At 43.2% G+C, this 27224-nt stretch overlaps 1 protein-coding gene across 2 annotated transcripts; it reads right to left on the bottom strand.

Annotated features, from left to right (window-relative positions):
* Nucleotides 1-25: 25 nt before the first annotated feature.
* On the bottom strand, nucleotides 26-14404 carry pskh1 (protein serine kinase H1). Of its 2 annotated transcripts, none has more exons than XM_006641399.3 (3): nucleotides 14006-14404; nucleotides 10302-11403; nucleotides 26-4459 (listed from the first exon to the last, which is right to left on the bottom strand). In XM_006641399.3, exons 2-3 carry the CDS (start codon nucleotides 11268-11270, stop codon nucleotides 4142-4144), a joined length of 1287 nt encoding a protein of 428 aa, XP_006641462.2. In that variant the 5' UTR covers nucleotides 11271-11403; nucleotides 14006-14404; the 3' UTR covers nucleotides 26-4141. The 2 variants fall into 2 exon arrangements, with proteins under 2 accessions (XP_006641462.2, XP_069037325.1); XM_069181224.1 differs by lacking the exon at nucleotides 14006-14404 and adding an exon at nucleotides 13572-13951.
* Between the last annotated feature and the right edge of the window lie 12820 nt (nucleotides 14405-27224).

Below are 27224 nucleotides of genomic sequence, written 5' to 3'. Positions count from 1 at the left end.
GTATCTGGCAATAAGAGACAATAAGACAAGTTAAATGGTTTATTTTGTAGGCACATTATACACAGAACTAAGTGAACCAGTTCTTCATTAAAAAAGTAAATAAAATCTATTCATTATTAGCCTCCATTATAAACACTGAAAACACTTAAAAATACATCAGATACAAACATACTTTAAAAAACTTTTAAGACAGTGCTGTTTTTGTTTTGTACAATAATGGGTATATTTTCCAAACACAACTTGAGCATGATTTTTTATATAAACCATATATGAGATGTCAAAACAATAAGAGCAGTAAATATAAAAAATGAATTTACTTATTCCTAAAACGTAAATGATTTTAAATATTTTGGAATCATATCTACTGATCCGACAGTCCTGATGAGTCATCATCACATAAAATTATTTTAACTGACTGTAGCTCAATTGGCGTCAATTAAATCATCTTTTGACCATGTGTAATAGAACTTTGATGACCTTTAATATTGTGGGTAGTGGCTGGCAACTACTTTGATTACACAGTATTCAAGTAGTTTATGATGAGTTGTAATTAAGAAGGTAAATTATAAAATGATTATTGTCCTATGTTGTCTACATAATCTGAACTATTTTGATCATAACAAATGAGGGGAAAAGGCCATGTGACATCCAAATATCTATCACACGTTAAAAGAAAATACAAAGAACATTTAGAAAATGACCCAGACATTCTCTTTTATCCACAGGTCCTCTTAAAAGTGCTAGGGTCAAAAATGACTGCAGACCTCCTGCAGGTACAAAACTCTCCTTGCCAAAACAAAACACTGGTATTACAATTAATATTTTAGTCACTGAGACTGACAACAGCATGGACTACAATGGATCAAAATTTGCTATTCAGCAATTCCAGTATCTCAAAATTCACATCTCAAACAGAACGAAGACATTTTAATACTATAATCAAGAGTATAAAAAACACCTCCTCACAAAAAAATAAAAATTGAGTAGTGTACAGGGAATCCAGTAAAAAAATAATATTAAACAGTTACAAAGAGAAAAGGAATAAAATGTCCTTGAAAGTTTTAAAACAACAGTCACTCCTCCGCAACAGTATTGCAGTTTATTCCCATCTTCTGGTAAAATCTTGTACATGAAAATCAACCTACCGAAGAATAAAATCCAGCAGATGCTTAGGGGACTTTATTCTAGCGCCAAAAACACATTTTCCAAATAAACAACACACTGATGTGTTTTGGTGCATTCTTTAAAACTGATTTCAAAATAATGACACTGGAGATCTTAACTGGAATTAATTCACTTTTCTTTAGTTCCTCATACCTGCTGCATCAAGGACAAATGTACAAAAGTGTAAATGGACAAAAGTGTTTTTTTCCCCACCTTTCATACAATGACATTGCAAACACTGTCATTTTAATCAGCTTCAATAGAATGGGCCTTCCCTGCCTTTCCAAGAGTGCTAGTTCTGATGTAGACAAACATAATTTGTAGCTTATTTCTCCAAACCCAACTAAAAACTCTTTGAAGTCATGATGGAGAAGTTGGAATACCTGGGCTAAGGGAAGGTTTTGCAATTCAACAAGGACTGATGATCATACCTAACGCCTATTTAGAACACATCTTTAAAGTCTATTTTGCTACCTAAATTAACAATTATCCCAATGCTTGGATAATCTACAATGCAATATTTAAGAATGAAGCATAGTGGTAATGAAATGGACACATCCTAACTGGATTTTTTGGCACAATTGAACTTCACAGGAATGCCCATTAACACAGCAGTTCTGATTTCTCTTTTTGTCTAGTAGCATTATCAAAAGTTACCGCAAAAACTAGTTAAATAAGAATCCAAACTGGAATTTCTACATTTAATGAGCAGCTATTATGCAAGATGAAAAGAGAAAATTACTAAAGGATCTCAAATATTGTTTAAAATAAATAATTCTCCAAAGTCGCAATGCTATACATTTTCAACCAAGAAAAGATAATACTGGCATATAAAATAATTAAAAGAAAATACTATCAGACTTAGGCATCCATTTTCTGATTTGCCTTATTTTCTTTTTCCTTTGAGATAACATAAGGAACCAATGTGAAGGCAGAACTCTGCACTTTATAGGAAGTATTTGGTTGAATTTGTAAAGTGTATGACAGGCCATGCACCACATTCAGCATTTATTCTGGGCAAGATGAATGGTACTTTTACAGTAGTCAGAACTGTAATTCAATAGAAAGCTTTTGCCAGTGAAGAACCACAAAAAAAGGCAACGTCACATTTCAATAGCTGATGGTATTTGGCTTCTACAAAGAAATTGCTACTTCAGTTCTGTTTAATCTCACCTGACCATCTGAAGTTTTTTGATTTCAAATACAAGACAACAGGGTCTTTGTAGCATTCACAAGAATGTGAATCTTATGCAGCCAAATGGCTCAGCATGCAATAGCCAACAATAAATATCCACCTATTACAGAGACTTAGTTTCCAACAGCTTCATGTAAAATACCTAAAAAAAAACAGGGGTTTTGCCACAGTTGCTTTTGTCAATGTTGAAAAACAGAAAAGGCAGAGACAATATGAAACATGTCATCACAGTCAAAGTCTTGCTGTTTGACCTTGAGTGTCACTTTGTCCACAGGGTAACTATATTATATAGAAGAGGTTTCCAACCCTGGTCTTGGGGGACTTCTGCTTGCTCAGCTTTGCTCTAGCAAAGTTCTTAATCACTGGTTAGTAGATTTCCAATGTTATGTTTGGGTCTAATTTTTAAATACGTATTTTCAGGACTTAAAACCTTGAATGGGATTTATAATCGATACTGTACCAGTCTCCGCAAAACAGACAGAAATAAAAAGGGTAAGAAACTTCAGGAGACCTGAAGAACAGGAACCCTGCATAACCAAGCAGATCAATTAAAAGAATCAATTAGCAGTGATGATCTACTGTACAGCTCAGATGGAATGAAAAAACAGCAGACAGAGGTCCTACCAGGACTGGGAACCACTGGACTATAAGGAATGGAAGGTGCTGAGTGGCATTTAATACACTGCAAACCCTGTTTTTACACTTGCAGGACAGTGACAAGGTCTTTAGTCCAAGTTAATTTCATTTTAAAAAGTTGAAAAAATGTGCACAATAAAAAACTGATTATAGTTCATATTGGAGATACCCAACTAATCCAAAAAAAAACAAATGTTTATTTTTGGATGGCACACTATTTTTTGCACAGCTTTAACACATCTCAAACTTTGTGTAGGTATAAAAAGTGACCTCAATTATCCAAATAGCATCAAACGTGTGATTACAATCCAGTAACAGGAGAGGACTTATTACAGACAGAATATTTCTAATGATATTGGTTATTCTATTAAAAACATCACACTCTTGTTCTAGCACTTAAAAATATCATTAGCCCTGAAGATTAAGATCAAGAGAGTGTTGCACAGTGTGCAAAAGACAAGAGCTCTACAATTTTTACTTAAATCCTGCTAACTTAAAGGATCTATTGGTACACACCTATACTAAGCATGTTACTGAAGACAAAGCTTTTGTCGCAGTTTTGAGGTGGATTACCTGTAATTGTATAGCTGATTCAGCTCTCAATCGGAATATCCAATTGTTTTTTTGCTCTTTGTAATTAAATAACAATTAAGGTACGGGAATTTAAATGTTTAGAACAAAGATTGGACTACATACTGCTGATCCTGAAATCTTGTTTTTGAATTTGTTAAACCTTCGTTTTTTTTGTTCCCGTTACAAACACACTGACATTTCGGCATAACATTGTTTTAATACATTCCAGTTGCTCTTTTGTTTTTCCTGTGCATATTTTATTTATCCTCAACAGTTCTGCATGCAGCTACAGGTGAATGACCGAGATTCTTTCATCCTGGGGATTCGGAGTAAGGCCGCGGGGAATCTGCGTGCGATTCGCGGAACGACGCAAACGGACGCAAATCCGTGGCAAGGCTTTTGAGTGGAATTCTGTTCAACAGATCCTTCAGGTTCCGGAAGCCAAAAGACTTTAGAGAAAATCTCAATAAATAAATATTAGAGGGTAGAAAAGAGTGGGAAGGGGAGGAGAGAAGAGGGCGTTGCGCTGGGTTCCTTGCCGTGTCAGGGCAGCAGCGGGGCTGTGGCCGGGCCTCAGCCGTTGTACTGCTGCTGGTACCGCAGGTTCAGCTCGCGCAGCTCCCGCTCCCGGACCCGGCGCGACTTGTTGGACCTGGTGGAGCGGCTGGAGCGCGTGGACTGGGCGGACTTGGTGCTCTGGCAGCGCGAGGATGCCCTCTTGAGGAGGTTCTGGGAGATGGAGCGGTGCAGGTTCTTCATGGAGGAGGAGGCGGCCATGCTGACGATCCAGGGGTGCTTCAGGGCCTGGCCCGCCGTCATGCGCTCGCCGGGGTCCACGGTCAGCACGCGGTCGATGAAGTCCTTGGCCAGGTTGGACACGCTCGGCCAGGGCTGGGGGGGGTGGGGGGGGACAGAGAGAAGGACAAAGACAGAAAACACTGGTGGGAATCCAAAAGTGGCGGACAAGTTCACAGGATGTCCCCCTCTTTACACTCCCCCCACAGACAGGAAGAATCTCCCCACTATTACTCAGCGCTGTCATGCTCTGCTCCTTCAGATGAGCACAACTCTGAGCAAACGCCGCAGTGCTACAGGATATCAGCGGAGTGCATCTTGACACATATTTCCAAATAGCCAGAGAACAAGTCATTCAAAATCAAAATGTCCTACAGTACATGAAGAGACCACAGAGCTCAATCTGGAGAACATCGTCACTAGAGGGCAGCAAAGGGCAACAAAACAACCGGCTGCAGAGGAACTGTACTTCAGACTGCTGTTTCCTGGATCGCCCTGTTGCTTTTCTCAGAGAGGGTTAACCATTTTTTATTTTTAGTGGAAAAGCCTAGACCAGAGGTGTCCAGAATAGCCATTGAGAAAGATTCCTAAAGCAGGGTAGAGGGGCTTGGGAGCATCCCCAGCCCGGTAGCATAGCTACACGGGTTTTCTGCAGGGGGGAGATACAGCGGGGGGGGGGGTCCGGAAACAGGGAGCCAAACTGGAGACGCGTTTCTTCCTTTCTGCTGTCTCTCCCTACTGCTACACGTCACACTAACAGGACCCAAGATGATCGTTGAGACCAAAAATTGATTCACTTAAAGCAAAAATCAATTAAATGAATGACTTAATTCATCAATAATTTACAACTGCTCCTAATCCTTCAGAAGATTACACCCTCAATCTAGACAATATTCTGGAAAACAAGTTAAAGAATGGCCTTCAGAATATTATTTTAGCTACACATATAACTAATGAGAACTGCAAACACTAAAGAACAAGTAATAGGTTCATTACTTTGTTATTACTTTACTATTGGGTTTACCATCTTTGCTGACTGCCCTATCTTTCTTACACTCGAAAAAAGCTGCAGAGCCGAAACGTTGTGCTTTCGTTCTTCTCCTTTCAGCATTGAATAAACCTTTACTTGTTCCTTTGCAGCCAATGCATGCTGACGCAGCTCCCAACCTGAACTAGTTGCATTACCTAAGCCCTGCTCTTAAGACAGTTCCACATTAGAAGGGGGGCACAGAAAAAAATATTTAAGCTATTATGATGCTGTATTTAGGATAAAATACCTCTGACTTAATACTACAACAACCTCACAAAACTCTCACTTGCACTGTGTGCACTTAAGCCCTGTAAAGCTAGAGACCTCAAGCCCTATACCCACAACACATACTATTTCACTGCCTCAGGCAAAAGGTGAAAAATTCACAACACTTAAACCAAAAAATGGCTGCAGTGTTTCTCTGAGCTGGATTGCAATTAATGAGCTGTGTGCTTCATGAGGATTGTGACAAGTGACAAGACTGGGCTGAAACTTAAACAAGTCTCAGTTCAATGGAATGGTCTTTCCACAGTCTTAAGAAGCTGAAAATAATTCAGTACCAGACAGAACAACACAAAAAATAATGTCTGCTTTTTGTAAACTTCCAAGATCCAAAACAGGAAAGTATTTGCAGATGAACACCCATGCTGTTTGGTGGACATCAGACATGCATCAGGACACTGATGGCTGTAAATAACTACAGTGGAAACAGACCAAGTTTAGAAGTAATTCGCACTTCTGGCCAGTCCATTCAATCTTATCTACAAGAAAATAAATAAAAAACACATCTTATAATAAACATTCTAACACTGTACCTGGACCATCTTTAAATTAATTATGAAGGCAAATTTTGATGAACAAATTATGATGACTATTTTGACAAAACTGCAATAGGGCTTGTAGACATAAGCCTGTTCCTTTAACAGTTTTTTTAGACAGGCTTGAATGGTACATAGGACATCTCTGTGACACTTTATTGACTTAAAAACAGATTAAAGTGCACTGCACTCATCCATTAAAACAACCTAATAGAACAATTTTGTCATTTACACATAAAAACCTATGAGTGATAAAACTACCATATGTCATGAACAACTTAGAATTGCTAATAAATGATTAATTATGGGATGTAATATGCTGGAAGTGAGCCAGTTTCATACTGCCCTTAAACAAACTGCAGGCTTCTCCCAAAAGAGCAGGACATAATGCTTGATTTTCACATTATAGCTATATCAATTGCCGCAGAGCGCAAGCCAGGAGCAATCATTATAACGAGCACTGTTTCTAGCTTCCTGGGGGACTGACAGATTATGACTCGGCAGATTAAATAGAATTAAAAACTCCTAAAACGCCAGCCACTCCATTTCAGCTACCTTCCAAAGCCCTTTATATAAGCAGTGTGAAGACACTTCCATCAGAGATTGCTTGCAAAATGTTGATTCCCTCTTAGTCACACGTTAATACGTGTTCGCATTCTGCATTAAAAAATACAACATTCCAATTTCTAGTAGGTACTGAGAGTCTTTCCACCAGGGCCGCCTCCGAGTAGGTGCAACAGGATGACGGAGCCAGCAGAGCACGCAAGAGGCTCGAGTTCAAGCATCCAGCTGCACCAGCGAGGTGAAGACACTTGGCCTGGAAGATGCGCTCTGCACAGCTGCTCGAGAAACGAGGCAACACCGGAGCGCTCCTCACTGCTCAGTCCCACTACGCCACATCACAGAGCAACACATCCCCCCTTTAAATGCCAGGAAGAGAAACGCAAAGGTCAAGAACCCAGCAGTTCACAACCCTTGGAAGTCATCCAGCTCTGCACAGTCATGCTGGGGTACTGCACAGGCGATACGGTCATCTCCTTCAAACCCCCTGAAAATCTGATCGGATTGCTCAATCCACCTGCCCCCATGTCCTCTAAATTACCACTGGAAAAAATAAAATCCCTTTTTATTAAAAACAAAATACTGAACTATATTGAAAGCTTCTTGATGTGTTCCTCCTACTTAAAACTGATGTTGCTTTTTATTTTTTTAAGATGAATCTCTAGTTATTCCTTAATGCAGTATATGGTTTAAACCTGAATTTCCTTTCCTCTCCTTTTTGATGAAAACATGAAAGTCTGTGACAAATCTGACTCATGATACACCACAGACTTGTCCTGCATCTTCACTGAGGTCACCTACCGTCAGGGATAAAGGCTCTGAAAACATACGTGATCCAGAGGACACTGACTCACACACTAATACTCAATGGCCTTACTCATGTTCCTTTATTCCTCTCTGCAGGCAGTGAACTTTGCTTTTGGTTCTTCACTCTTTCCACTGTCTTCAGATGCACATCCTCGCATGATGCATTTTTGAGCTTCTTGAAAAGTGAAAGTTTTGGAAACTGATTCAGAATGAACACAAACCGGTGTCTGAGAAAGCACTACCTGTAGTCAATCACAAAAGCACAAATACATGCAGGACATAAAACTCCAACTGTTAATGTTGAAAAACGTCACATATCAGATATTTCCGGGTTAATCGTTTTAATCACTGAGGAGATTAATTTACATATGTTCAGAATTCTTGAACATCTCTAGAGACCATCCAAAATGCCTTACCCCTTTCCTGGGTTGAGGATGCTTTCAACCCACAGGATCGATTTTGTGTGACGTTTCCAGTGTATAGAATCGATCAGAGTTTTATGTGGCCTTTGACAAATACACCATTCATCAATACACAGTATTGTGTATTCTTTCCCCTACTGAAAATGAGAGAAATCACACCAACAAAATAGATTTCCAGTCAAAAGCACTCCACATCCAAGAAAATAAATCCTATTATTCAATATTTCAGACTGCTGGAGAGGTCTTACTTCTGATAGAACTGCTCAAGATTAAACAGTCTGAAAGGTGAACGATGACATAAATCTCTGGAAAATGTCAAACTTGCTGTGGAAGTGTTGCATCTTTTACTTCTTCCCAAAAACAAACAAGGCAATGTGATTATGTTATGCATACAAACATATACAGTAACTGTTTTATTATTGAATTTTTCCGCCTCTTCATTCATACTCCACATGAATCCAAAGTCTTTGCCGTATTTTCTCAGATGGCAAAAGGCGTACAGATTCTGAATCCACAATTATCCCAAGTACCAGGGACGTGCTGGAGCCAGAGGCTAAGGCATTGAATATTCAACATGTGCAATCCGAGACTCAAGTCAGTTACATTACAGAGCATGTACTTTCACAAGATCAAAGCAAGGCTGTTGAAAACGACAAGAGTTTTGTTTCTAGTTCATACTTCTCTGCCAGTTTTTTTGCCCTGCTCCTCCACACACGCTCACCTTCTCGTGAGACACAGACTGTTAACACAGAACAATCTTTCTCATCCTTACAACTTGAATAGATTCTATCCCACATGCTATTAGCGGATCAGCAGGAAGACCAATTGGATTGCGTTCGGACCGCTCTCCCCAAACCAATTTAACAAGATTGGAAAGACCAGGTCATCCTTCAAAGTAACACAGAATGTATCATTTTAACACTTAAAAGCTATAGCAGCGAAGTGTCAAAACTGACATCCGACAACTATGTCAGACCATTTCATCTCACTAACTAATAGTGATACTGGCAGGATTTTCTTTATTTTCTTTCATCAAGGAAAATCTGGAAACTCTGTCTTCATAGGACACAATCACTTCAAATGCTTTGAAAACATCAAGAGACGAGCTTCTGAATAAAAAAACAACTTGTCCTTTTCTCTCTTGTACAACAGCAGTTTTAATTCCAGTTGCATGGGCAAATCCTTGAGACTGGTAACTAGAAACATACTAAACATACTTGAAAAAACATTTTTCTTTCCTGCAGTCAGCAATACTCCTGCAATCAGATTCAACTAAACAGACTGACCCCACAGATAGCTGGACACTGCTGCTCCCTACTGAAAGTACAGACTGCAGCAATCCTACAAATAAGCTGTTCTGTAACCAAGGTTGACTACTTTATGATCATGAAGATCTGAACACAGAGCGGTTCGTGCATCAGATGGATTTCGCCGACATCATCAGATCTTTTCTTATCTGGATATGGAGTTTCACAGGTGAAGTTCAGAGCACACGTAGGCCACATATACCTTGGCTAGAGATATTCAGAAAAGCACAAATGCCACTTGCACAGTCAGTCTGCCTGGAGGAACACACTGCAGGGTGAGCTTGTTCACTCAATAGAAGATGACAACACAGACACAGTGGGACACAGTTACTGGAGCCCCATCGTTCACATCTTAAAAAATCAAGAGTAGGACAGAAAACTGCAGGGGGTGAGAAAATGGGTCAGATTTTTTTGTGTTTTTTTTATAAGAGCCTCTATCCTCACCAGGAACGAGCAACATTTGTGAAACTGGATGGATGGAAATACATTAGAAAGGTTACAAACAAAAGCAGGCTATTTAGCCCATAAGCTTGCTTAGACACTAGTAGCTCATCGCTCTAGCCAGTTCTTGAAGGAAGACAGGCCATCAGCAATGCACTTTAAAAAAACATATCTTACATATTTAACTAGGCGTTTCAAATACCCAACAGCAATTTAAAAGTGAGCTGGGCTGATCACCTCAGGAATGATTACACAAGGTCCTGAACTGCTGAACCTGCTGCCATGGTAACCTTGTACACCGTCAGATTCAACCACCAAACAGTGGAGAAAACAGATGACACTGGTTAATAAGAATCGAAGCGCTGACACGGGGAGACGTCACGATTATTAGCTTTATAACCCACAGAATGAAATGCCCCAGACTCAAAGAAAGCTGAACTGCCGCCTCCATTTTGATCTCTTTCTCCTTGAATTTAAGCAGAGGGCTTAACCAATGATTTCTGAAAGCCGGGGGAAAATTAAAATCGCACCGAGAAGAAGAGTGGTGCTTACCTCCCCTGAGTAGCTGTATTTTCCCTTCAGTATCTGCCGGTACAACCGCGTCCTGTTTTCGTCTTCGAAAGGCATGGTGCCGCTAAGGAGGATGTAGGAGATCACCCCCAGCGCCCACATGTCCACAGCGTTCGAGTACGGCTTGCGCACCAGGATCTCGGGGGCGATGTACTCGGGAGTGCCGCAGGTGGTCTTCATGAGGCACTCGTCCCCCTTCTTGCGGGTGCTGGCCAGGCCGAAGTCCGTGATCATGATTTTGGAGTCGGTCCCGGGGTGGTAGTACAGGAGGTTCTCGGGCTTCAGGTCGCGGTGGGTGATCCCCAGGGTGTGCAGGTACTTCACCCCGTCCAGGACCATCTGCAGCACCCGCGTGGCGTCCCTCTCGGTGAAGGAGCCCTTGGCGATGATGCGGTCGAAGAGCTCGCCGCCGGTGGCCAGCTCCATCACCATGTAGACCCGCTCCTGCGTCTCGAAGACCTCGATCAGCTGGATGATGTTGGTGTGCCTCACCCGGCGCAGCACATTGAGCTCCGACTCGCACACCTCCCGCCCCTCCCGGTACTTGGTCTCGATCATCTTGATGGCGTAGGGCTGCTTGGTGCTCCTGTGCTCCACCCGCACCACCCTGCTGAAGCTGCCCCGCCCGATCAGGGCCTTGATGTCGTACTTGGCCGTCACCCGCGGGTCAAACTTGGCCCGGTATTTCGCCACCTTGTTCCTCCGGGGGTCACTGGGGTCCTGGTGGCCATGGGGGACCCCCCCTGCCGGGCTGCAAGGGTGGGGCACAGCCTGAGTAGGGGAAGGGGAGCCCACCTTCTCCCCAGCTTTGCCCCCGCTGCCACGGTCCTTAATGAAGTGCTCGTACTTGTCCGTTTTCTGGCCCACGAAGGACTCCACCTTCTTGACCAGATCGAGCTGGACGTCTTTGGGCGGCTCAGGAAGTACCTTGCTCGTCCCACAGCCCATCATGTCACAATCCTGCCCCCAGTCCCAGCGGGCATCATCCTCTCTCGGTCATCTTCCGAGTCCCTACTGTCGTGGCCGAGCAACTGCGTTTCTTGCTGTTTTTTTTTTTTTAAGGGAAGCTTGTAAAACAAAAAACCTGAAAGAAGACGGAAACACAAGATTATCAACTCTCCCGGCCATGTGGTTCTTTTTATTCCTATTAGTCTAAAAAAACAGCACAATCCATCAATGGTTTAGAGTGGGAGCTTCACTGAAACAAGTACAGTTTAATTCCACTCAAAATGTACAAAGAAAAAAAAAACCTTCCAGCAATGGAGCCTTCATATACTTCAAGATCTCTCTACAACTGGAATGGTTTCTCTTTTTTCACTGTTCAGCATTGAAGCACTCTCTACTTAATCATTTCTACCTTGTTTTTTAAGTAGCCTAAATGCCAAGACATCTTGGGACAATCACAGTACAGCAGATGACCCCACACAATGCAGAAAGTACATTACGACATCATAAGACAACCCAAATCACATATATCTAGTAGTGAAAGAAAAAAAAACCTTGGTGGACTCAGAGTGTTTTCCTTCAGTGTAAAATGGGAAAATGTCATTTAAATTAAAAAGACGAATCCAGCACACTATTCCTTCTCTTTTCTGGTACTTTTTTCCTATTTTCTGCTCCAGCCTGACACTTGATTTTCTTCTTGGGGGGATTTTACAGACACTGGAGAGCCCCAGAGCAGACTCCCGTGCCTGTGGCAGCTCGTAGAAATCACAAAACTACTCATCCATCATGAAAAAGAACTCCCTTTCTGAGAAACGATTAACTATTTTTCTTCAAAAATGTGGCAATTGCAGAATAGCCTACTGCCACTCTGCGTCAGACAGTTTAAGCAGATTTTTCCGTTTGCCTTCTCGGTGAACTGATTGATTATCTGAAGGGACAAAAACATAAGTCATTCATGCGTTCTCTGTGGCCATAGGAAAGGTTTTCAAACAATGGAAAAACGGTATATTTCTTTATAAACACTGTCTTGAGCATCATTTTTCTTTGTAGAAAAACTGTACAAAAGGATAGGAAAGGGATATGTCTGGCTCCCGCATAATTAAAGCCTGCGATGGAACGAGAAGGGTTTAATTCCACACTGAATTAGAAGAAAAAAGGGCTTCTTCACACACCTGAATAAGGTGCAACAGCCAGAATGTATTTTCCTTTTCTACATTTCAGTGTGCAATTCCTGTTACCTGCTCCTTCACACATGAAGTTCTGTTTCTAGATACTTTATTGATCCTGTGAGGTTAATTGCAGTGCAACAGCAGCTTAGCACAGTGTAACGGAATGCTACAATAAGACAACAATACAATACATACAATACACTCAGTACAGTCAGTGAGAAGTGCAGTAAAAGTAAAAAATGGATTATACAGAGTTGCTCACAGTACAAAATATCCAAAACCAGACCCGAAAGTACAGTACACAAAAGGCTCTATTGGACATTATAAATATATTGCACAAATCCCTAGCATATATTGTACAAAACACAGTTGTAAACAGGAAAAAAAAACAGATGTAAGCAAAGTTTTATGTTTAGTCCAAAAACACGTCAACACGTGTTGCCCCTGCCCAGACACAGTGAATGTGTTGTACAGTCTTATGGCAGAAGGCAAGAATGACCTTCTGTAGCGCTCCCTACTCATAAAACTACAGAAAACTGACACATGCACATTGAATAATACCCCAAAAAATATCAAATTCTCAAATCTGCTTGTGTTTTGCATGAAAGAAACAAAAGGAAACTACCGTGGCACAAACACCGAGGCTGAGCAACCCCGACAGCGTGAAAGAAACCCCAGCCTGCACCGATCAGAAAGAGGAAGAATGTGGCACTTCACTCACAAAGCTCCGGTGTCCCTCTGGGGAGGAAATTCTGAAATCAAAATATTGCGCACAGCCCCCGTATGACAGTCCTTCACGGACCGTCAAGAGCCCAGCCGGGCAGCTGAGCGGCGATGCCGCGGCCAGGGCTGTCAACACGGAGCCGGGCAGGGCAGCACAGGCTCGACCCCCACTCCTCCCGGCAGCGAGGCACGGTCTTGCCGGAGACACTTGATCACAGCCCGAATAACTACTGTATCACTCCAGAGCATGGGAAGAACCCCACACCCCTAGGCTGTTTTTCTTTCTCCGTTTTACAGAAACGGTGCAGGTAGAGTTGCACACGGAATTTGCTGACCCTTCGCGAAACCAATATACCATTGCACTTTCCTGTAACTTTTTTTTTGTGTGTGTGTGCAGTAACGGTCTCGATCTAACCTGACTACACACTTTAGCGGCGCAAAGACGCGTCAGGGGCGGACAGACAACTCGCGGCACAACACCGTTACGACGCGTTATTACTGCGGTCAGTACAAGGATGCTGGAAATATTCGGCGCAGTTACGGTCAGCGTTATTGCTCCGAACAACAACACTATCGCCAGTGAGCAAGCAGACGATGGAGGCTAGTCTAGGCCATATGACCCGGGGATACTGATCCACAGCGCTTTATTCAGACGGAAAGTCGCCAGGGGTGTTTTTCCAACAACCCCGATTCGCACGTTGCGCGAAGGCCGATCTTGTTTTCATGCGGAGAAGCTGTTTAATGCTGTTTTGAGCAGCAATATGAAAGTTTAAAGTCATTTATTTTTTCAGCTCAATCGCAGCAAGCCATTTCTTTAACCGTGATTGGGAATTTCGGATAACGACGTACCTTCTTTTTTTCCGCTTCTACCCTGTTACTTGTCGCAGTTCAAGGTGTAACATGTCGGGACACCACAACTTGTTGAAGCCGACCTCCCTACCCCCCTGTTACTTGTACACTCCATTTTTTTCCTCTTTTTTCACAAATCTTGTATTTCTTCTTCCGTCCCTTCCAGCCTATGAACAACACATTGAGTAAACTTCAGAGTGGCCTGCGGCAAAATTCAAAGCTCGACTCCTGCATTGCACAACACAGGTCAAACTCAGTTTCTTGTTGTCCTTCTTCGAAACGGTGTTTTTACGTAGCGCTTTGCCTCATTTTTTTTAGAAAAGTTTTTTGAGGAGTCCTCGGCTTTTTTCGACCAAAGAAACACAACCGTACGATCTCGTAGTGATCTCACTTCCTGGATACCGAGCAAAGCTCCTTAGCAACCACTCGCGTTTCATTCGAAGAAACTGTCACCCTTGTGGCCGTCATTTTGGCTCAACAAGGTGCTTTTCTAAAGGCTAACCATTCCCTTTAGGAGCCGAAATGGCGTTGCTTGCATTCTAATTTTGAGTAAAAATACCAAAAGATTAATGGTCGTAGTTAATTGGGTTTTCTTAGAAACTAAAACAACATAGCAATGGTTGAATTGTCATATTTAAAAGTAAAAAAAAACATTTCGGGTTCCCCAAGACCACTATGCTCCTATCGTTTTTCAGTTTGATTTTCTTTATCACCGAGCCACAGAGCTGGAGACTGACACAGCAGGCGCAAGGTGGGACTACAGTGTACTCTGATTCAGGGTACGCCCAGCTAAACCCACACGGGCACTGGGGAAATAACATGCAGACTCCACACAGAAGGACCGCAGACCTGAATCAAGCCCAAACACTTAGAGCTGTGTGGAGCCAGTACTAACCACCTTACCAGCCGGATACGTCTCCCCGTCACACTAAAAATTAGAATCACGTTCTCTGAATGTTTCTCTTTACCCTGTGCCTATACACTTAAAAAATATAGCTGCATAGCACAGAATTTAAGGAATGAAGTACACACGTTATACTTATATACATTTTTAATTCTCTTTTAGGGGTAAATATCAAATCCCAAAACACTGTCACTATACTACCCTTGCAAAGTAAGATGTAACCTTGTTCTATATAGTTCAAGTGGGGAGCTGCGTTAGCATGTGTAGGCTGCAAAGGAACAAGTACAGGTTTATTCCATGCTGAAAATAGAAGAAAAGAAACAGAACGTTTCGGCTGTGGAGCCTTCACACCCGAAGAAGGCTCCACAGCCGAAACTTTGTGTTTCTTTTCTTCTCTTTTCAGCATGGAATGAACCTTAACTTGTTCCTTGTTATATATAAGATGACGAGCTTCCTACCTGGGGAGTGCACCTGGGGAAGGCTTCGGGCCACAGCCACTGCTGTAATCAAAGATGTTTTACCTGTAAATAAGGTCAACCTAAAAGAAAGTAAAATCCCACCACCCGCTGTTTTCATTATAGACGCAATCGTAAATGAGAGGAAAAATTAAAGGGCTCAGTGGATACCGGACTTATCTGGGTAACCAGCAGTATTGGGTGTCTTGCAGTTGCAGCACGAATTCGCTAGAGGGCGCATACTCCCCAGCTATTGCTCTCTCTCTTCATCGTTGGAACGTTTCAATTAACAATTCTCATTCTACTAAAAAGTTTTGAATTATATACATAAAATCCCCCAACAGGGGCAATACGAGGTTAAAAATATGAGTATGGCTCCAAGTAACATTTTGTACTGAGTAAACTGCAAGTCTAATCATTTGTAGCAAATTGGCGTCCTTTTTTCAATACATCGCATTAAAGAAGCGCTATGTGATCCATGCATATTGATTCGGTTCTTACTTTTCTTACATGAACCTTATGTTAACCGCTCAATAGTCAATAACATTTTTAGTTTCTGTCTTCCTTTTTATATCCCTTGGTAACTCTCCTGAGCAAGATTAACACTCACGTACTGAATGCTGAAAAATGTTAAACCAAAGGACATTCGCAAGATGAGTGCTAAGAAAGACACAGTTATGTGAGTTGTAATATAGGAGTTGAAACACACATTTAAATGAACAAAGTAAGCACTTTGATCCCAAAACCCCTGACTCCTCAAATATATATTGAAGGTAAGATCTAGGACTTCTGGTTTTGTCTGCTTTGAATTGACAAAACCCAGGAAGAGAGACATGCTGAAAATGACGTTCCCACTGCGTGTTGCTCCTATTGATTATACGGCAAATAGCTGCCTTTGCCTTTTAATAATTCTGCAATTTCAACCCACGTGACCAGACAATCAAGGAGTTGGAAAATTGTACTCGACTACGGCACTGTCTTCGCTTTTATTTTTTAAAAAACAGTTGAAACAACATTAGAGCACAACAGCAATTGTGTTTCAGTCAAATGGTAAGATTGGCGCACCCATGCTACAGAAGAAACGTGATGTCTCAAGGCAAAAGGAAATTGTGCTGTACCTTGGTCCGCACTGGAGCACTTCAAGACAATCGGATTGCTGCTGGAAGTCTTGTTGGTGGTGGGCCAGTAGGTGGCGCACTTTGGTGTGGTGGCCAAGTCACCGTGCTGCAGGAGTCTGTGCAATCTGACTTCTGTAAAGCCCCCCTTACCTCAGCTAGTGCAGTGATTTTCACTGCTCCAGTTGTTCTGCTAAGCAGCTCTGCTGGTGTAGAGCAGTTGCTGTGTGTCACCCCAATGTCTGCTGCACTCTACTGGTGAAGAAAGTGTCGTTAAACCACTACAACACAGTGGATCTTGAACAGTAAAAGAAATCAAGTTTGGTGGAAATAGATGAGTGAAGGTTTTGTTCAATATTGTTTTTTCTTAATGGTCGTTTTCCTCTGTATTTATTGAAGTTTTATGAGGTAGGGGAACAGACTAGCAAAAACAAAACACTCAGAATGTGAACATGTAGGTATGTTCTTTAGAAAACAAAGTGAGATCTTTCTGTGCAAGAGGGAGAGCATTTTCTGATCCCCCTATGTATTGTTAAAGCTAAGCGTTTAAGGCAGTTTGCGTAAGTGGGACAATGATATGAGCTCATGTTTTAATTTAGTAAAGACACAGCCTTCAAAAAAAATGTTTCTAAAAACAATACCCTGTTCCGGCTGCACTTAACCTGCAGTGACAGGCTGATCTCCTTGAATCTGGATGTTGCAAAAAGACCACCTCATCAAATTCTTCTCAACTCGAACCAAGTCTTGAGAGGTTTAAAATGAAACCGTGGGGAATAAAATAAAAGGAACGAATGTGGAACACGATTCGATTTCAGCAGACATACATGCCTCAAACATACATTAAACAGCACAGGGCTAATCCTCTTTTTGAGCTCCTGTCCAAAGATTGCCATTAATTCATCCCTGGACTTGGGATTTCAGAGAGCCACTAATGAAAAAATATGCAGATTATCAAGAACTGTGGTTCCTTTAAATACAATAAACCTCGCATTACAGGGATTAACCCAGAGAGTACGAGGTATTTAGCAGAGAAAGCCTTGAACAACAGGAAAGACTTCGAGACAGTGCCTTTCCACAGGACAGATGCTTGGTTAATGGCACGCCAGGTGGTTCTGGGAACATTAGTGTCCCAGGCCAGAGAGTATAATCCCCCCTGTGTTAGTGCTTTGTTCCAGTTTAATGCAATTATTCCCCCAGAGGATGATACAGAGAGCGCATTGGCACTGACCCGACATGCGCCAGGATGCCAAAGCGCAAAGGGGCTGCGGATCTGGTTCTCAACAGGAGCACACTGGCTCTCTGCTGTCCTGTTTCCACAACGCGTAAAAATACGTTTAGAAGAGGAAAGAAAAAGATCAAACCCCTCTGAGCCAGGAGCTCTCCACCCTGGAAATGGAGATGTTAGTGCCTTTCAATTCCCGGGTTGTGTCTAATACGAGTTCCTCTGCATTTTTTCAGAAAGAAAAGAAACTCAACAGGAGCATGGCTCCTCTTCTATATATATCACATCCGGTATACAGTGTATTTTCTGACTCTGAGCCAAGGGCTCTTTGGTTAAGTTGTTTTCAGTCTCGGTCTGCCACACAAGAGGATAGAAGTGAATGATGAAACACCTTAGCGTGGTCCCTCTGGGGCTGGCGCGCACACTGATTTTACCCAGGTGAGGAATGACTTCATGTTTCCAGTGGCGTCGGGAGAACAGTGTCTGCGTGCTGGCACTGTGCGGAGAAAAACAACCACAGCCTGGCGGTGGGCTATAAACACCCGTGTGAAGCAGCTCCTTCTTTACTGGGGTTCTTTGAAACCTTCATTCCTTGTTGTGGTTTTGAAGCAGTAATAAACTTTATTGTTATGGCGCCTTTAAAAATGATACTTACAGATGCCTTCTCTCCCCAAAAAAAGAAAAGAGAGGGATATGGTTAGAAACCCAGAATGCACCCCTGAACAACGTGCTGTGGGCTTTATTTGATCCTGAAACTCTCCACTGTTCATCTCACACAGAATCAACAAAAGTTCACACAAGTGAACGTGAAAGACAGCGTCGCATGGCGGAGGCCTTACAACCTAACACATGGCTCTTATGGAAAACAAAACACTTGTCTGAAGGCAGGAGAAGATCCTATTGTCCTGTTGTACACTGCTCAGGAAAATCCAATGCTGAAATCAAGTCGCAACAGAATGGAGAAATCAAGGATGCCATTAATTGTGTTTTTTTAAATGTCATTTACGCGTTATATAGGTGTCTGAGGATCTTTAACCACACAAAAACAGCTCGGTTTATTCTTGTTAAATCCTCATTAGGAGCAGGATCACTGCCAGGATGACAGACCAACAATGTGTATCCTTACTGTAAAGATAATCTGGGTTTTAGCATGGCGCTGCTTTAGTAAGAAGATGCTGGAAGTGACTTTCCTGTTTAATAGGATAAGATACAGTATATCATGAGTCAGATGGCTTGCAGACAGAGGAACGGTGTTAGTGAGGGTAGTGTAGTGTTTGTAACTGTCATGTGTTGACACAGTTGGGCTCCTTCAGTTCTTTTCAGAACCAGGCTGCAATTGCAGTCCATTCATTACCAGTACAGGTCAAATGTGATGTAATACCAGAAAACAAGACAAGTCAAGCCATCTCCCTAATAAAATAACCCCCCAAAAATACCCAGACAGGGACAGAGAGAGTGAAGTAATGGCCCAGGATTCTCGTCTGGATCTGAGCCCTTTCCCTGTTCAGCTGATGCACAATAAGCCAGCCCACTCTGATCCCTGTTAGAGAGCTAGTGCGTTACCTCGCAAGTGGTGAGGGATGAAGAGCTGGAAAGATACAGACTGAGGTGGGGAGACAGCGGGTATCTCTAAAAGGAAATCTTTAGCAGCTCAGTCTGAGTTTGTGGCATTTACATAAACCCACATCCTCCAAAAAGGAATTCAGAAAGAAGATTTCATTTACAGTGTCGTGTCATCAGACATCAAAGTAAGTTTAAATTCTAATGGCTTAACCCCTTTCATCAACCTGGGTTCTGAACCACTTCATGTTCTTCAATTAAAATGTATTAGACAGTTCCATAATGATCAGCTTTGTAAACCAGGTATAAGTACCTTAAGTTTCCTTTTTTAATTAAAGTCTGACACAACCCATACTCATTATTTCTCTCAGTCTGGTGGTGCATTTGTTGAGATGAGGTGCTGACGCTTAATGGCAGGTGCTTTCAAAACCCATAAGAGGCTGAAATTCAGGGTGAATGAGATCGGTTCAGGCACTTTGAGATTCTTGTTTAGGAGAAAAAAAAACATTTTATTGCTTCATGAATCTAGGCTGTGAATGCAGAAGCAGGGTAGTGCTCCCTGATGCCCATATGAAACGTATGTTTGCTTGTCATACTTCACACAGGCAAAATCCACTACAGGACAGTGGTGTGATGTTCTTCCTTTCCATTTTCCTGATGAGAAAAGTGATTTCTGAAAAACAAGAGCAACTTATTTCCGGTGAAATGTTTGCTAACTAGAAGCTTTTAAGAAAGAAGTATCCATGAAGAACACACTCGATACACAAGCCCTGAAGACGGGGCTCAAAACCCATTTTCAGAAGTAAGTGGTTATCTGACATGGGGCTCTCCTGTCTTGAATGAATGGATAGAGGTAGTACAATACTGCTCCTCTTTTGTTGAGAGGTTATACAGCAGGACCTAAGGGAATTTATCAATATCCTGACATGTTTCTAGAATAAAAACATTATTGCTGGTACACAGCTTCTGCATCTAAGAGCCTCAAACAACATAACCATGGAAAGACAAAGATGACAAGAATTATCCAGATGGTGAGAACTTAATTGGATGTCCATTGGGTGTCAGCTAATGCAAATGGAAGAAAAACAGAAATTCCATTAAATTCAATAACATCTGATATTTTTTTTCATGTCCTATCTTGAACTGTGTATTAAAGCTGCTTCAACAGGAAATAATTTCTTTGTATCCCCTGTACGAAAACAGCTTTTGACAAAGTTCCTCGCCAAAGATTAGCTATTAAATTGCAGACAGAAGACATCCAAGGCAATGCAGGTCCTTCGTTAAAGAACTGGATAGTGGCTGTCAAACAGAAATGAGAAGCAACAAGGGAATCTTCAGATTGGGATGATTTAGTATCCCTTGGAAGATCATTAATCCTCCTTATTGATATCAATAGACATAGTCTAGTCTAGTCTAGTTATTGTGTTTAATAAACCAGTTCAATTCACAGATGTTAAATAAACCAGGAGGATCAGTGCACAACATGGAAGATAATTCAAGAAGATTTAGGCAAAACTTAGAATGGAGCAAAACTTCGCAAATGACCCTTCACACAACTACAGAGAGTGGGTGGCAAAAACACAAACTGTGGATATGGGATGGGAGACAGTGAACATCTAGAAACTATTTATGTTAAAGAATCAGGGCTGCACCGGGCCAGAGAAGAACAACCAGTTTATGGGAATGTCTTACACCGACATTAAAAATTAAGGTTTTCGGTCTTGAACAGCAGAGATTACTGAAGGCCCGATACAAGACACTGGCAAAGGCATCCCACTTGAGTTCTTCGGAACCGACAGTGAAAGACCAAGCAGAGGGCCTAAGTCAAAACTACGGGACTACACATTAGAACTGAGAACAGGTGGCACACAGTGTGACTGTGGAACAAACCACCCTGCCATATTGTCAAATCTGAAACCTTGGTTTTCAAAGAGATGAGACAACAAGCTAGGTGGAATAGATAGGCCTCCTCATATCTGGAACCTTAGTGTACTTCTACCTATATTTAATGCAGCATTAAAAGTCTTTTGGTCTTCCTATCAGCATCTGCGCCCACATCTACCCCAGAGAATTTGGTAACGCTTGCAAAAACATTAAGACGTGATACATAAACCTACCCTGCTATTGCCTAACAGACATTCATGGACCAAGCTTGGTGAGTGATGCAGCACTGTTGATAATTCCCTAATCTCCTTTCACCTCCTCCTTCCCATCCTGCCCCTGTCTCTCCAACACCCCCCACCCCATCTCTCCCCCTGCCCCTCTCGCACACTTGAATGGATTATTTTTTCATTGCTTTTCCCCGGACGCAGAGAAATCACTAACCCATCAGTGGGTCTAATAATATGAGGAAGAGGAAATGTGATTTCCACTGGGAGCCAGTCGGGCCATTCCCAGCCTCACCGCCAGAAGCAGAAGGTATATTAATCTCCGATCTGTGCCCCATCCCCCAGGGCAGAGCCACACCATTTGACTGGCTGTGATTTAATGGCGTACATTAAGGAGCCTTACTATAAATCCCACTTACGGTTATTGTGGTGCGGCATCGCAAAGTTGACGATATGAATACAATCTAAAATCTGCAGAAGATTCAGATAAAGCCACAGCCTCTGCTCGGGAGACGGATGAAATGGGCAGGGAAATAAATGCCTCTGAAACCAAAATGGCTGAACTCTGTTCCGAGTGGAGAGCATGATCCTCAATATGTAGGGAAAAACAGCGGACTTCTGAATGAGGAAGAAGAATAGCAGTCTGGAACCCCATGGCAAATCAGTAGAGATTGTTGGCTCAGTCTTTGCCGTGAGAAGTGATATCGCCATATAGTTCAGGTGGGGAGCTGCGTCAGCATGCGTAGGCAGCAGAGGAACAAGTAATAGGTCTATTCCGTGCTGAAAAAAGAGGAAAAAACACAACGTTTCGGCCGTGGAGCCTTCTTCATGTGTGAGACAGGCAGGGCAGTAGGCAAAGGTAATGTAGCAGGAGAACAAAGGCTGGGAGAGAGGAGGAACGAGGGGCGGGAGCAGGGGACAGAAAGATATATAGTTGTGGCCATGTCATCTTGTTGAATGGACAAGCCCAGGAATGGATGCAGGTGTGGAGGAGACGACGTGACAGATCCCTAGAGAGTGATTCCAGTATTCATCCCGGTCTCCTGACCTGCAGCTGCTGCCCGCGTGTCCAGAGAGCTTGGCACAGGCTCCACACTGAGCTCCACACTGAGCTCCACACTGGTGCACCTCACTGCACCTCAGCCCCACTAGGCTGACTCATCGCCACCCAAGCTAGAAGACACAAAAGAAAGGGAATACCATGTTTCTACTGTATTTCCCCACACGCAGGATGGATGGATGGAGGACTTAATTCCCTTCATTCTTTTGCCCATTATCACATCATTAGAGCTTCATCTGAAGTACAAAAAGGAAAACTGAATTAGTTCCTTCCCTAGACCTGACAAATCGCTAGAAATTGTCAGCTTAGTCTTTGCTATTTGAATATGAACTAATATATTTGGAGTAATTTGCTGATGTGTGAACTTGTGACATACTGTATAGTACTACACTTACAGCACTCCTGAGTGTCATGACCTTGCCTTGCCACTGTGGGGTTCCTGTAGGTTCCACACTGCTAATATTAAAGTACTCCATCTTCCTCCCAGCCACTGACATCTCCCATGAGCCTCCGCTCGCCAGCATTGTCATGGCTTTGTCAGATCAGTGGGCATCCTAGTCCCCCTGCAGAGTATGCGAACTCTGCAACAAAGAGTTGCAATTTTGACAGTATATTTGTGAAATGAACCCCCCTCAGCTTAATGTAGAAAGCTTAATAAAAGAAGCCTGAACAAGCGAATTGGATGGAGAGGAAGCAAATGAGTTTTCCCTTTCTCATATCAATCAACCAATCAAGGTTTATTTATCAAATGCACAACAATACAGCATGAAGCAGTAGTTGCTGGCAATGAAATGTCTTTTCTACGCGCTCTCCGGTGGGAGGGGGGTAAAAATAAAAAAAATTAAGGTTACAAAATAAGGTTACATAATAATAGATAATAATGCAATAGAAATTGAATAAAATAAACTCAGACAAAACTCAATATGAATAGAGCTGCTATGTGTCCAGGGTGTATGCAGTACATGATGTCCCAATAGTGCAGTAGGCCGAATACAATGAAAACTGTGTGTCCATGTAGCCATTACGGGTGATTTGCTGAAGGAGCTGCAGGTTGGCTGTTTAGCAGTCTTATTGCCTGGAGGTAGAAGCTGTTCTGTAATCCGCTGGACTTTGACCGAATGCTTCGGTACCGTTTACCGGACGGTAGGAGAGAATCAAGAGGAAGGTGTGCATATTGCCAATACGTCTGTCCAATGTGTTCATTGTGCATAAATCGCAGGCATTAGTTGAATGTGACACATACAGTTATATACAGTATATAGACCTGCATAGATGTCATCAATGTAAATACCTTCAGTAATACTCTAATAAGACCACCTGAAAGGACTTTAATTTAAGAACTTGCATTTTTCCTTGTCATCAGTCAAACACAGACACTGCTATTCACATACACACAGTCACACATGGCTGAGGAGCAGTAGGTCTTTCCTGGGTACCAGGATTATGTCGTTCCGAGATTAAAATCCTAGCCATGGCAGGTTTTCAATACGGTACACCTCGTTCTTCATCCCTCTACAGACCAGCGGTGTGTGGAGGCTCGGGGGTCTGGGGGAGGGGCTAGTCTGTGTGTGAGGGGGGGGGGATTCTCTTCTCCTGCAACATCAGAAGACCCTGACAGAAGAACTAGGACACACAGAGCGCACACTGCTGTTAAAGGGAGATTTCTCGTTATTAAAACAAAACCTAAAAATAAATGTCCTCATATAGCGTTCAAGCACTCAGATCATGTGTATTCTTGAAGGCGCTGAGTACTAACACAGTAAAATCAGTGTCCCGGGGGGAGGTGGGACTTCAATGTGTTTTAACGTCTTTCTGTCTTGTTCACCTGGTTATATGTCCTCTCCAGCCAGTTCACTCAGTTTGTACAGGACATACCTGTGCAATAAATGACGCTCTTAGGTCCTCATGACAACCAAAGAATTCAGATGAACTCTTTTGATGTTCTATCCCTTCAAGCAATCTCCAGACGAAAGGGGCAAGATGTCAGTGCGGTCTGGACGATCAGCCTGTGTCATGTCTGAACTGTAAAGATGGCAGGGTGGCACAGTGGTCAGTATTGGTCCCTCGCAGAGCTGGGGCCCTGGGTTCAATTCCAGACTGGGGCACTCTCTTTGAGGAGTTTATACTGCAGGTACTCATGGTGTTTCCTCCCTCAGTCTAAGGACACATGGGTAGGTTAATTGGCTATTGGGAAAACTGGCCGTGGTGTGAATGTGTCTGTGTCTGTCTTCCCTGTGATGGACTGGTGTCCCATCCAGGATGTACCCTGCCTTGTGCCAGTTGCTTGCCGAGACCCCCCATTAACTGTATTGGGTAAAATGGATAGAAAATGGATGGATGCCATGCTTGTGGTCTTCTTGTCAGTGTGTTACTCCAGGAGGTCAAGGGGAAGCTGCTGTAATGACGTGTTTACACAAGCACGCCAGCAGGCAGACCGCTTCACTCCTGCTGGTTTTCACTCCTCTCACATCCTAATTCGGCCGACGGACGTCACCACTTCACCCCGGGCTGGATAGTAACGATCCAACAGGCTGCAGGGAGCATCCCCCCCCTGTGCTGCACCGCTCCACATCTTCATCAAAGCCCCCTCTCCTCTTGCCCAGCACACAGACCGCTTTCATTTATTCGCTGTAAAAATGTCATTCCACTCAAACTCCAAACCGTGCCACGGGCTCCCAGGTCTGAGAGAGGGAGAGGCCAGGATATCACCCCAGCGAGGGTCTCGGAAGAAGCCCTCCAGCTTCAGTAAATAGTCAGTGACTCACATGGAGCCCCCTGGATACAGTAAATATTCAGCCAAAGGTCAGAGCACTTGACTTGTATTGGCCACCGAACTGCGTTCATCCCCCCTTGTGTTTGCTGAAGTCATTCGATCAATAGTCCACTGTGGGCAAACAGACGAACGGCAATAGGTCAGAGAACTCCCCCATCTCCCCTCTGTGTCTTCTTCCTGCTCCGATGCTTCACAGCTGTATGAAAGCTGGTCATTATTGTAGGGATATAACTTGCTGAACATCCCAGATAGGGTAGGAGATATCTCTGTGCACACCTATGCTTACTCTTACCCGACCCCAGTGGTTAGTTTAATTTCAACTTGAGTGTAAGGCTGTGGTACAAAGTCACATCCAAGTCCACCGGCCGGTTAAGGGACAGAGTGTCAATAATCAATACCTCGGTGGTACAAGAAACCAGCTCCTGAAGTTTAAATCCATCCTGGTGCAAGTGCTTGGTGCAACCAGCTGTTCAATAAAATGAGATTATTAGCAACTAAATCAGCAACATTTAGCAGGTAGGGCAAGCCTGTGTCTGGAGACCTCTGCACCCTGGAGTAGTGTGTACCGACGCCCCCAGTTGGAACGAGTGCTCTGTCTGTGTGCTCCTGACGTCCTGTGAGCAGCCGTGAGTACGCAAGTTAATTGCAAGCGCTCTCTGTGTGTGCATTACACTGCACTGAAGGTCTTTACTTCAGATCCAAGGCTCATTCCTTCTCTGTGAAGAACAGCTGCGTTTATTTTCTTCTTCTTATGTTATCGCAGCTCTGTCCTGATGGCCTGGCAGACTACACTCCTCTCGGGCCTCAGTGTCGAAGTAAACAGCTCAGAACTCCCGTTTGCAGATTCACTCGCGCCATGTTATGAATTTGGGAAAGAGAAAAGGAAACCAAATCACGTCCTTCTGGGGGTGGTTTTAATAACCTGGCTTGTGAGTTTCGTTTTGTCAGCGGTAGGTACTACACACTCAATATTAAGATCTCCAGGGTTATTAATCAAGACTCCTGGAATTTCACTTCAGGTTATTTAGATAAATGATGGGACTGGGGCTGTAGAGCTCTAGAAACCTCATGGAAATGTTTACTGTTCAGCTAGCCTGGGAGATGTCTCTGCCTCTGCACCTACTGTATAATTACTCTTACCCAATGCGCTGCTAAATGAGGACTAAGCTTTTATTATTTCAAATCTAACAAGGGGATTATTTCTCCTGCTGTCTGTACGTGTGGAGCGCAAGGGCAGAGGAGACATTGTGCCAATTAATCCGACGGTGATACGGGGACGCATGGGAAACCGGCGTCAGGCTGAGAGCGCAGGATAAGGGAGAAGAGCTGCGGTCCCCACAGCAGCTAGGCCTCGTTTGTCCATCCTTGGCGTCTCTCAAGACCTGTGCACTGACCTTCTCAGCAGATCACCCGGAGATGAAATTGACAGTGGCTACAGAGGAGGAGTGGGCCGAGGACAGTGCCCCTTAATGTTTGTGCTTAATCCATGTCCCTGCTGGAGCTGCCAAGCTGCGAGCAGAGGGATTTGGGAATAAAAGGTAAAAAAATAATCGGGGAGGTTTCACCTCCCCCCGTGATTTCTGTCCCACGCAGGGGCCAAACAGGAAGAAAGGGTGAGCCGCAGGCCAAGTAGGGACACCAGTGACGTTGTCTGAGCGCTCGTGCGTCAGGTGGAATGTAACAGAGACATCACTTGGCTTTCTCCTCACGCTTAACCCTCCATCAGTCACCCCAGGACCCCCTCCTGCCTTCAACACCCACCCCCGCCTCACACGAGGAGCGGGCTCATTAACAGGAACAAAGCTGCCACCCTGCCTGGCTGGAGAGAATTCTGGATTGGTTTGATTGATTCCTGAGTAAATGTTTCATGGTTGACTTTTTTTTTTGTACACTAATTGAGTTTGACGAATCTCGCAGCCCCCCCCACCCCCCCGGGGGAGCTACGGAGGGCCTTCAACGCAGGAAGCAGGAGCTGCATGATTAAAATTATCCCGGCAGTTTCCTGTGCCGTATTCCTTGAAA

Source organism: Lepisosteus oculatus, chromosome 20, assembly GCF_040954835.1.
Source record: "Lepisosteus oculatus isolate fLepOcu1 chromosome 20, fLepOcu1.hap2, whole genome shotgun sequence".
NCBI classification, from domain to species: Eukaryota; Metazoa; Chordata; class Actinopteri; order Semionotiformes; family Lepisosteidae; genus Lepisosteus; species Lepisosteus oculatus.
Note: the sequence above shows the minus strand (reverse complement) of the source record. Positions and strands in the feature narration are given on the sequence as shown.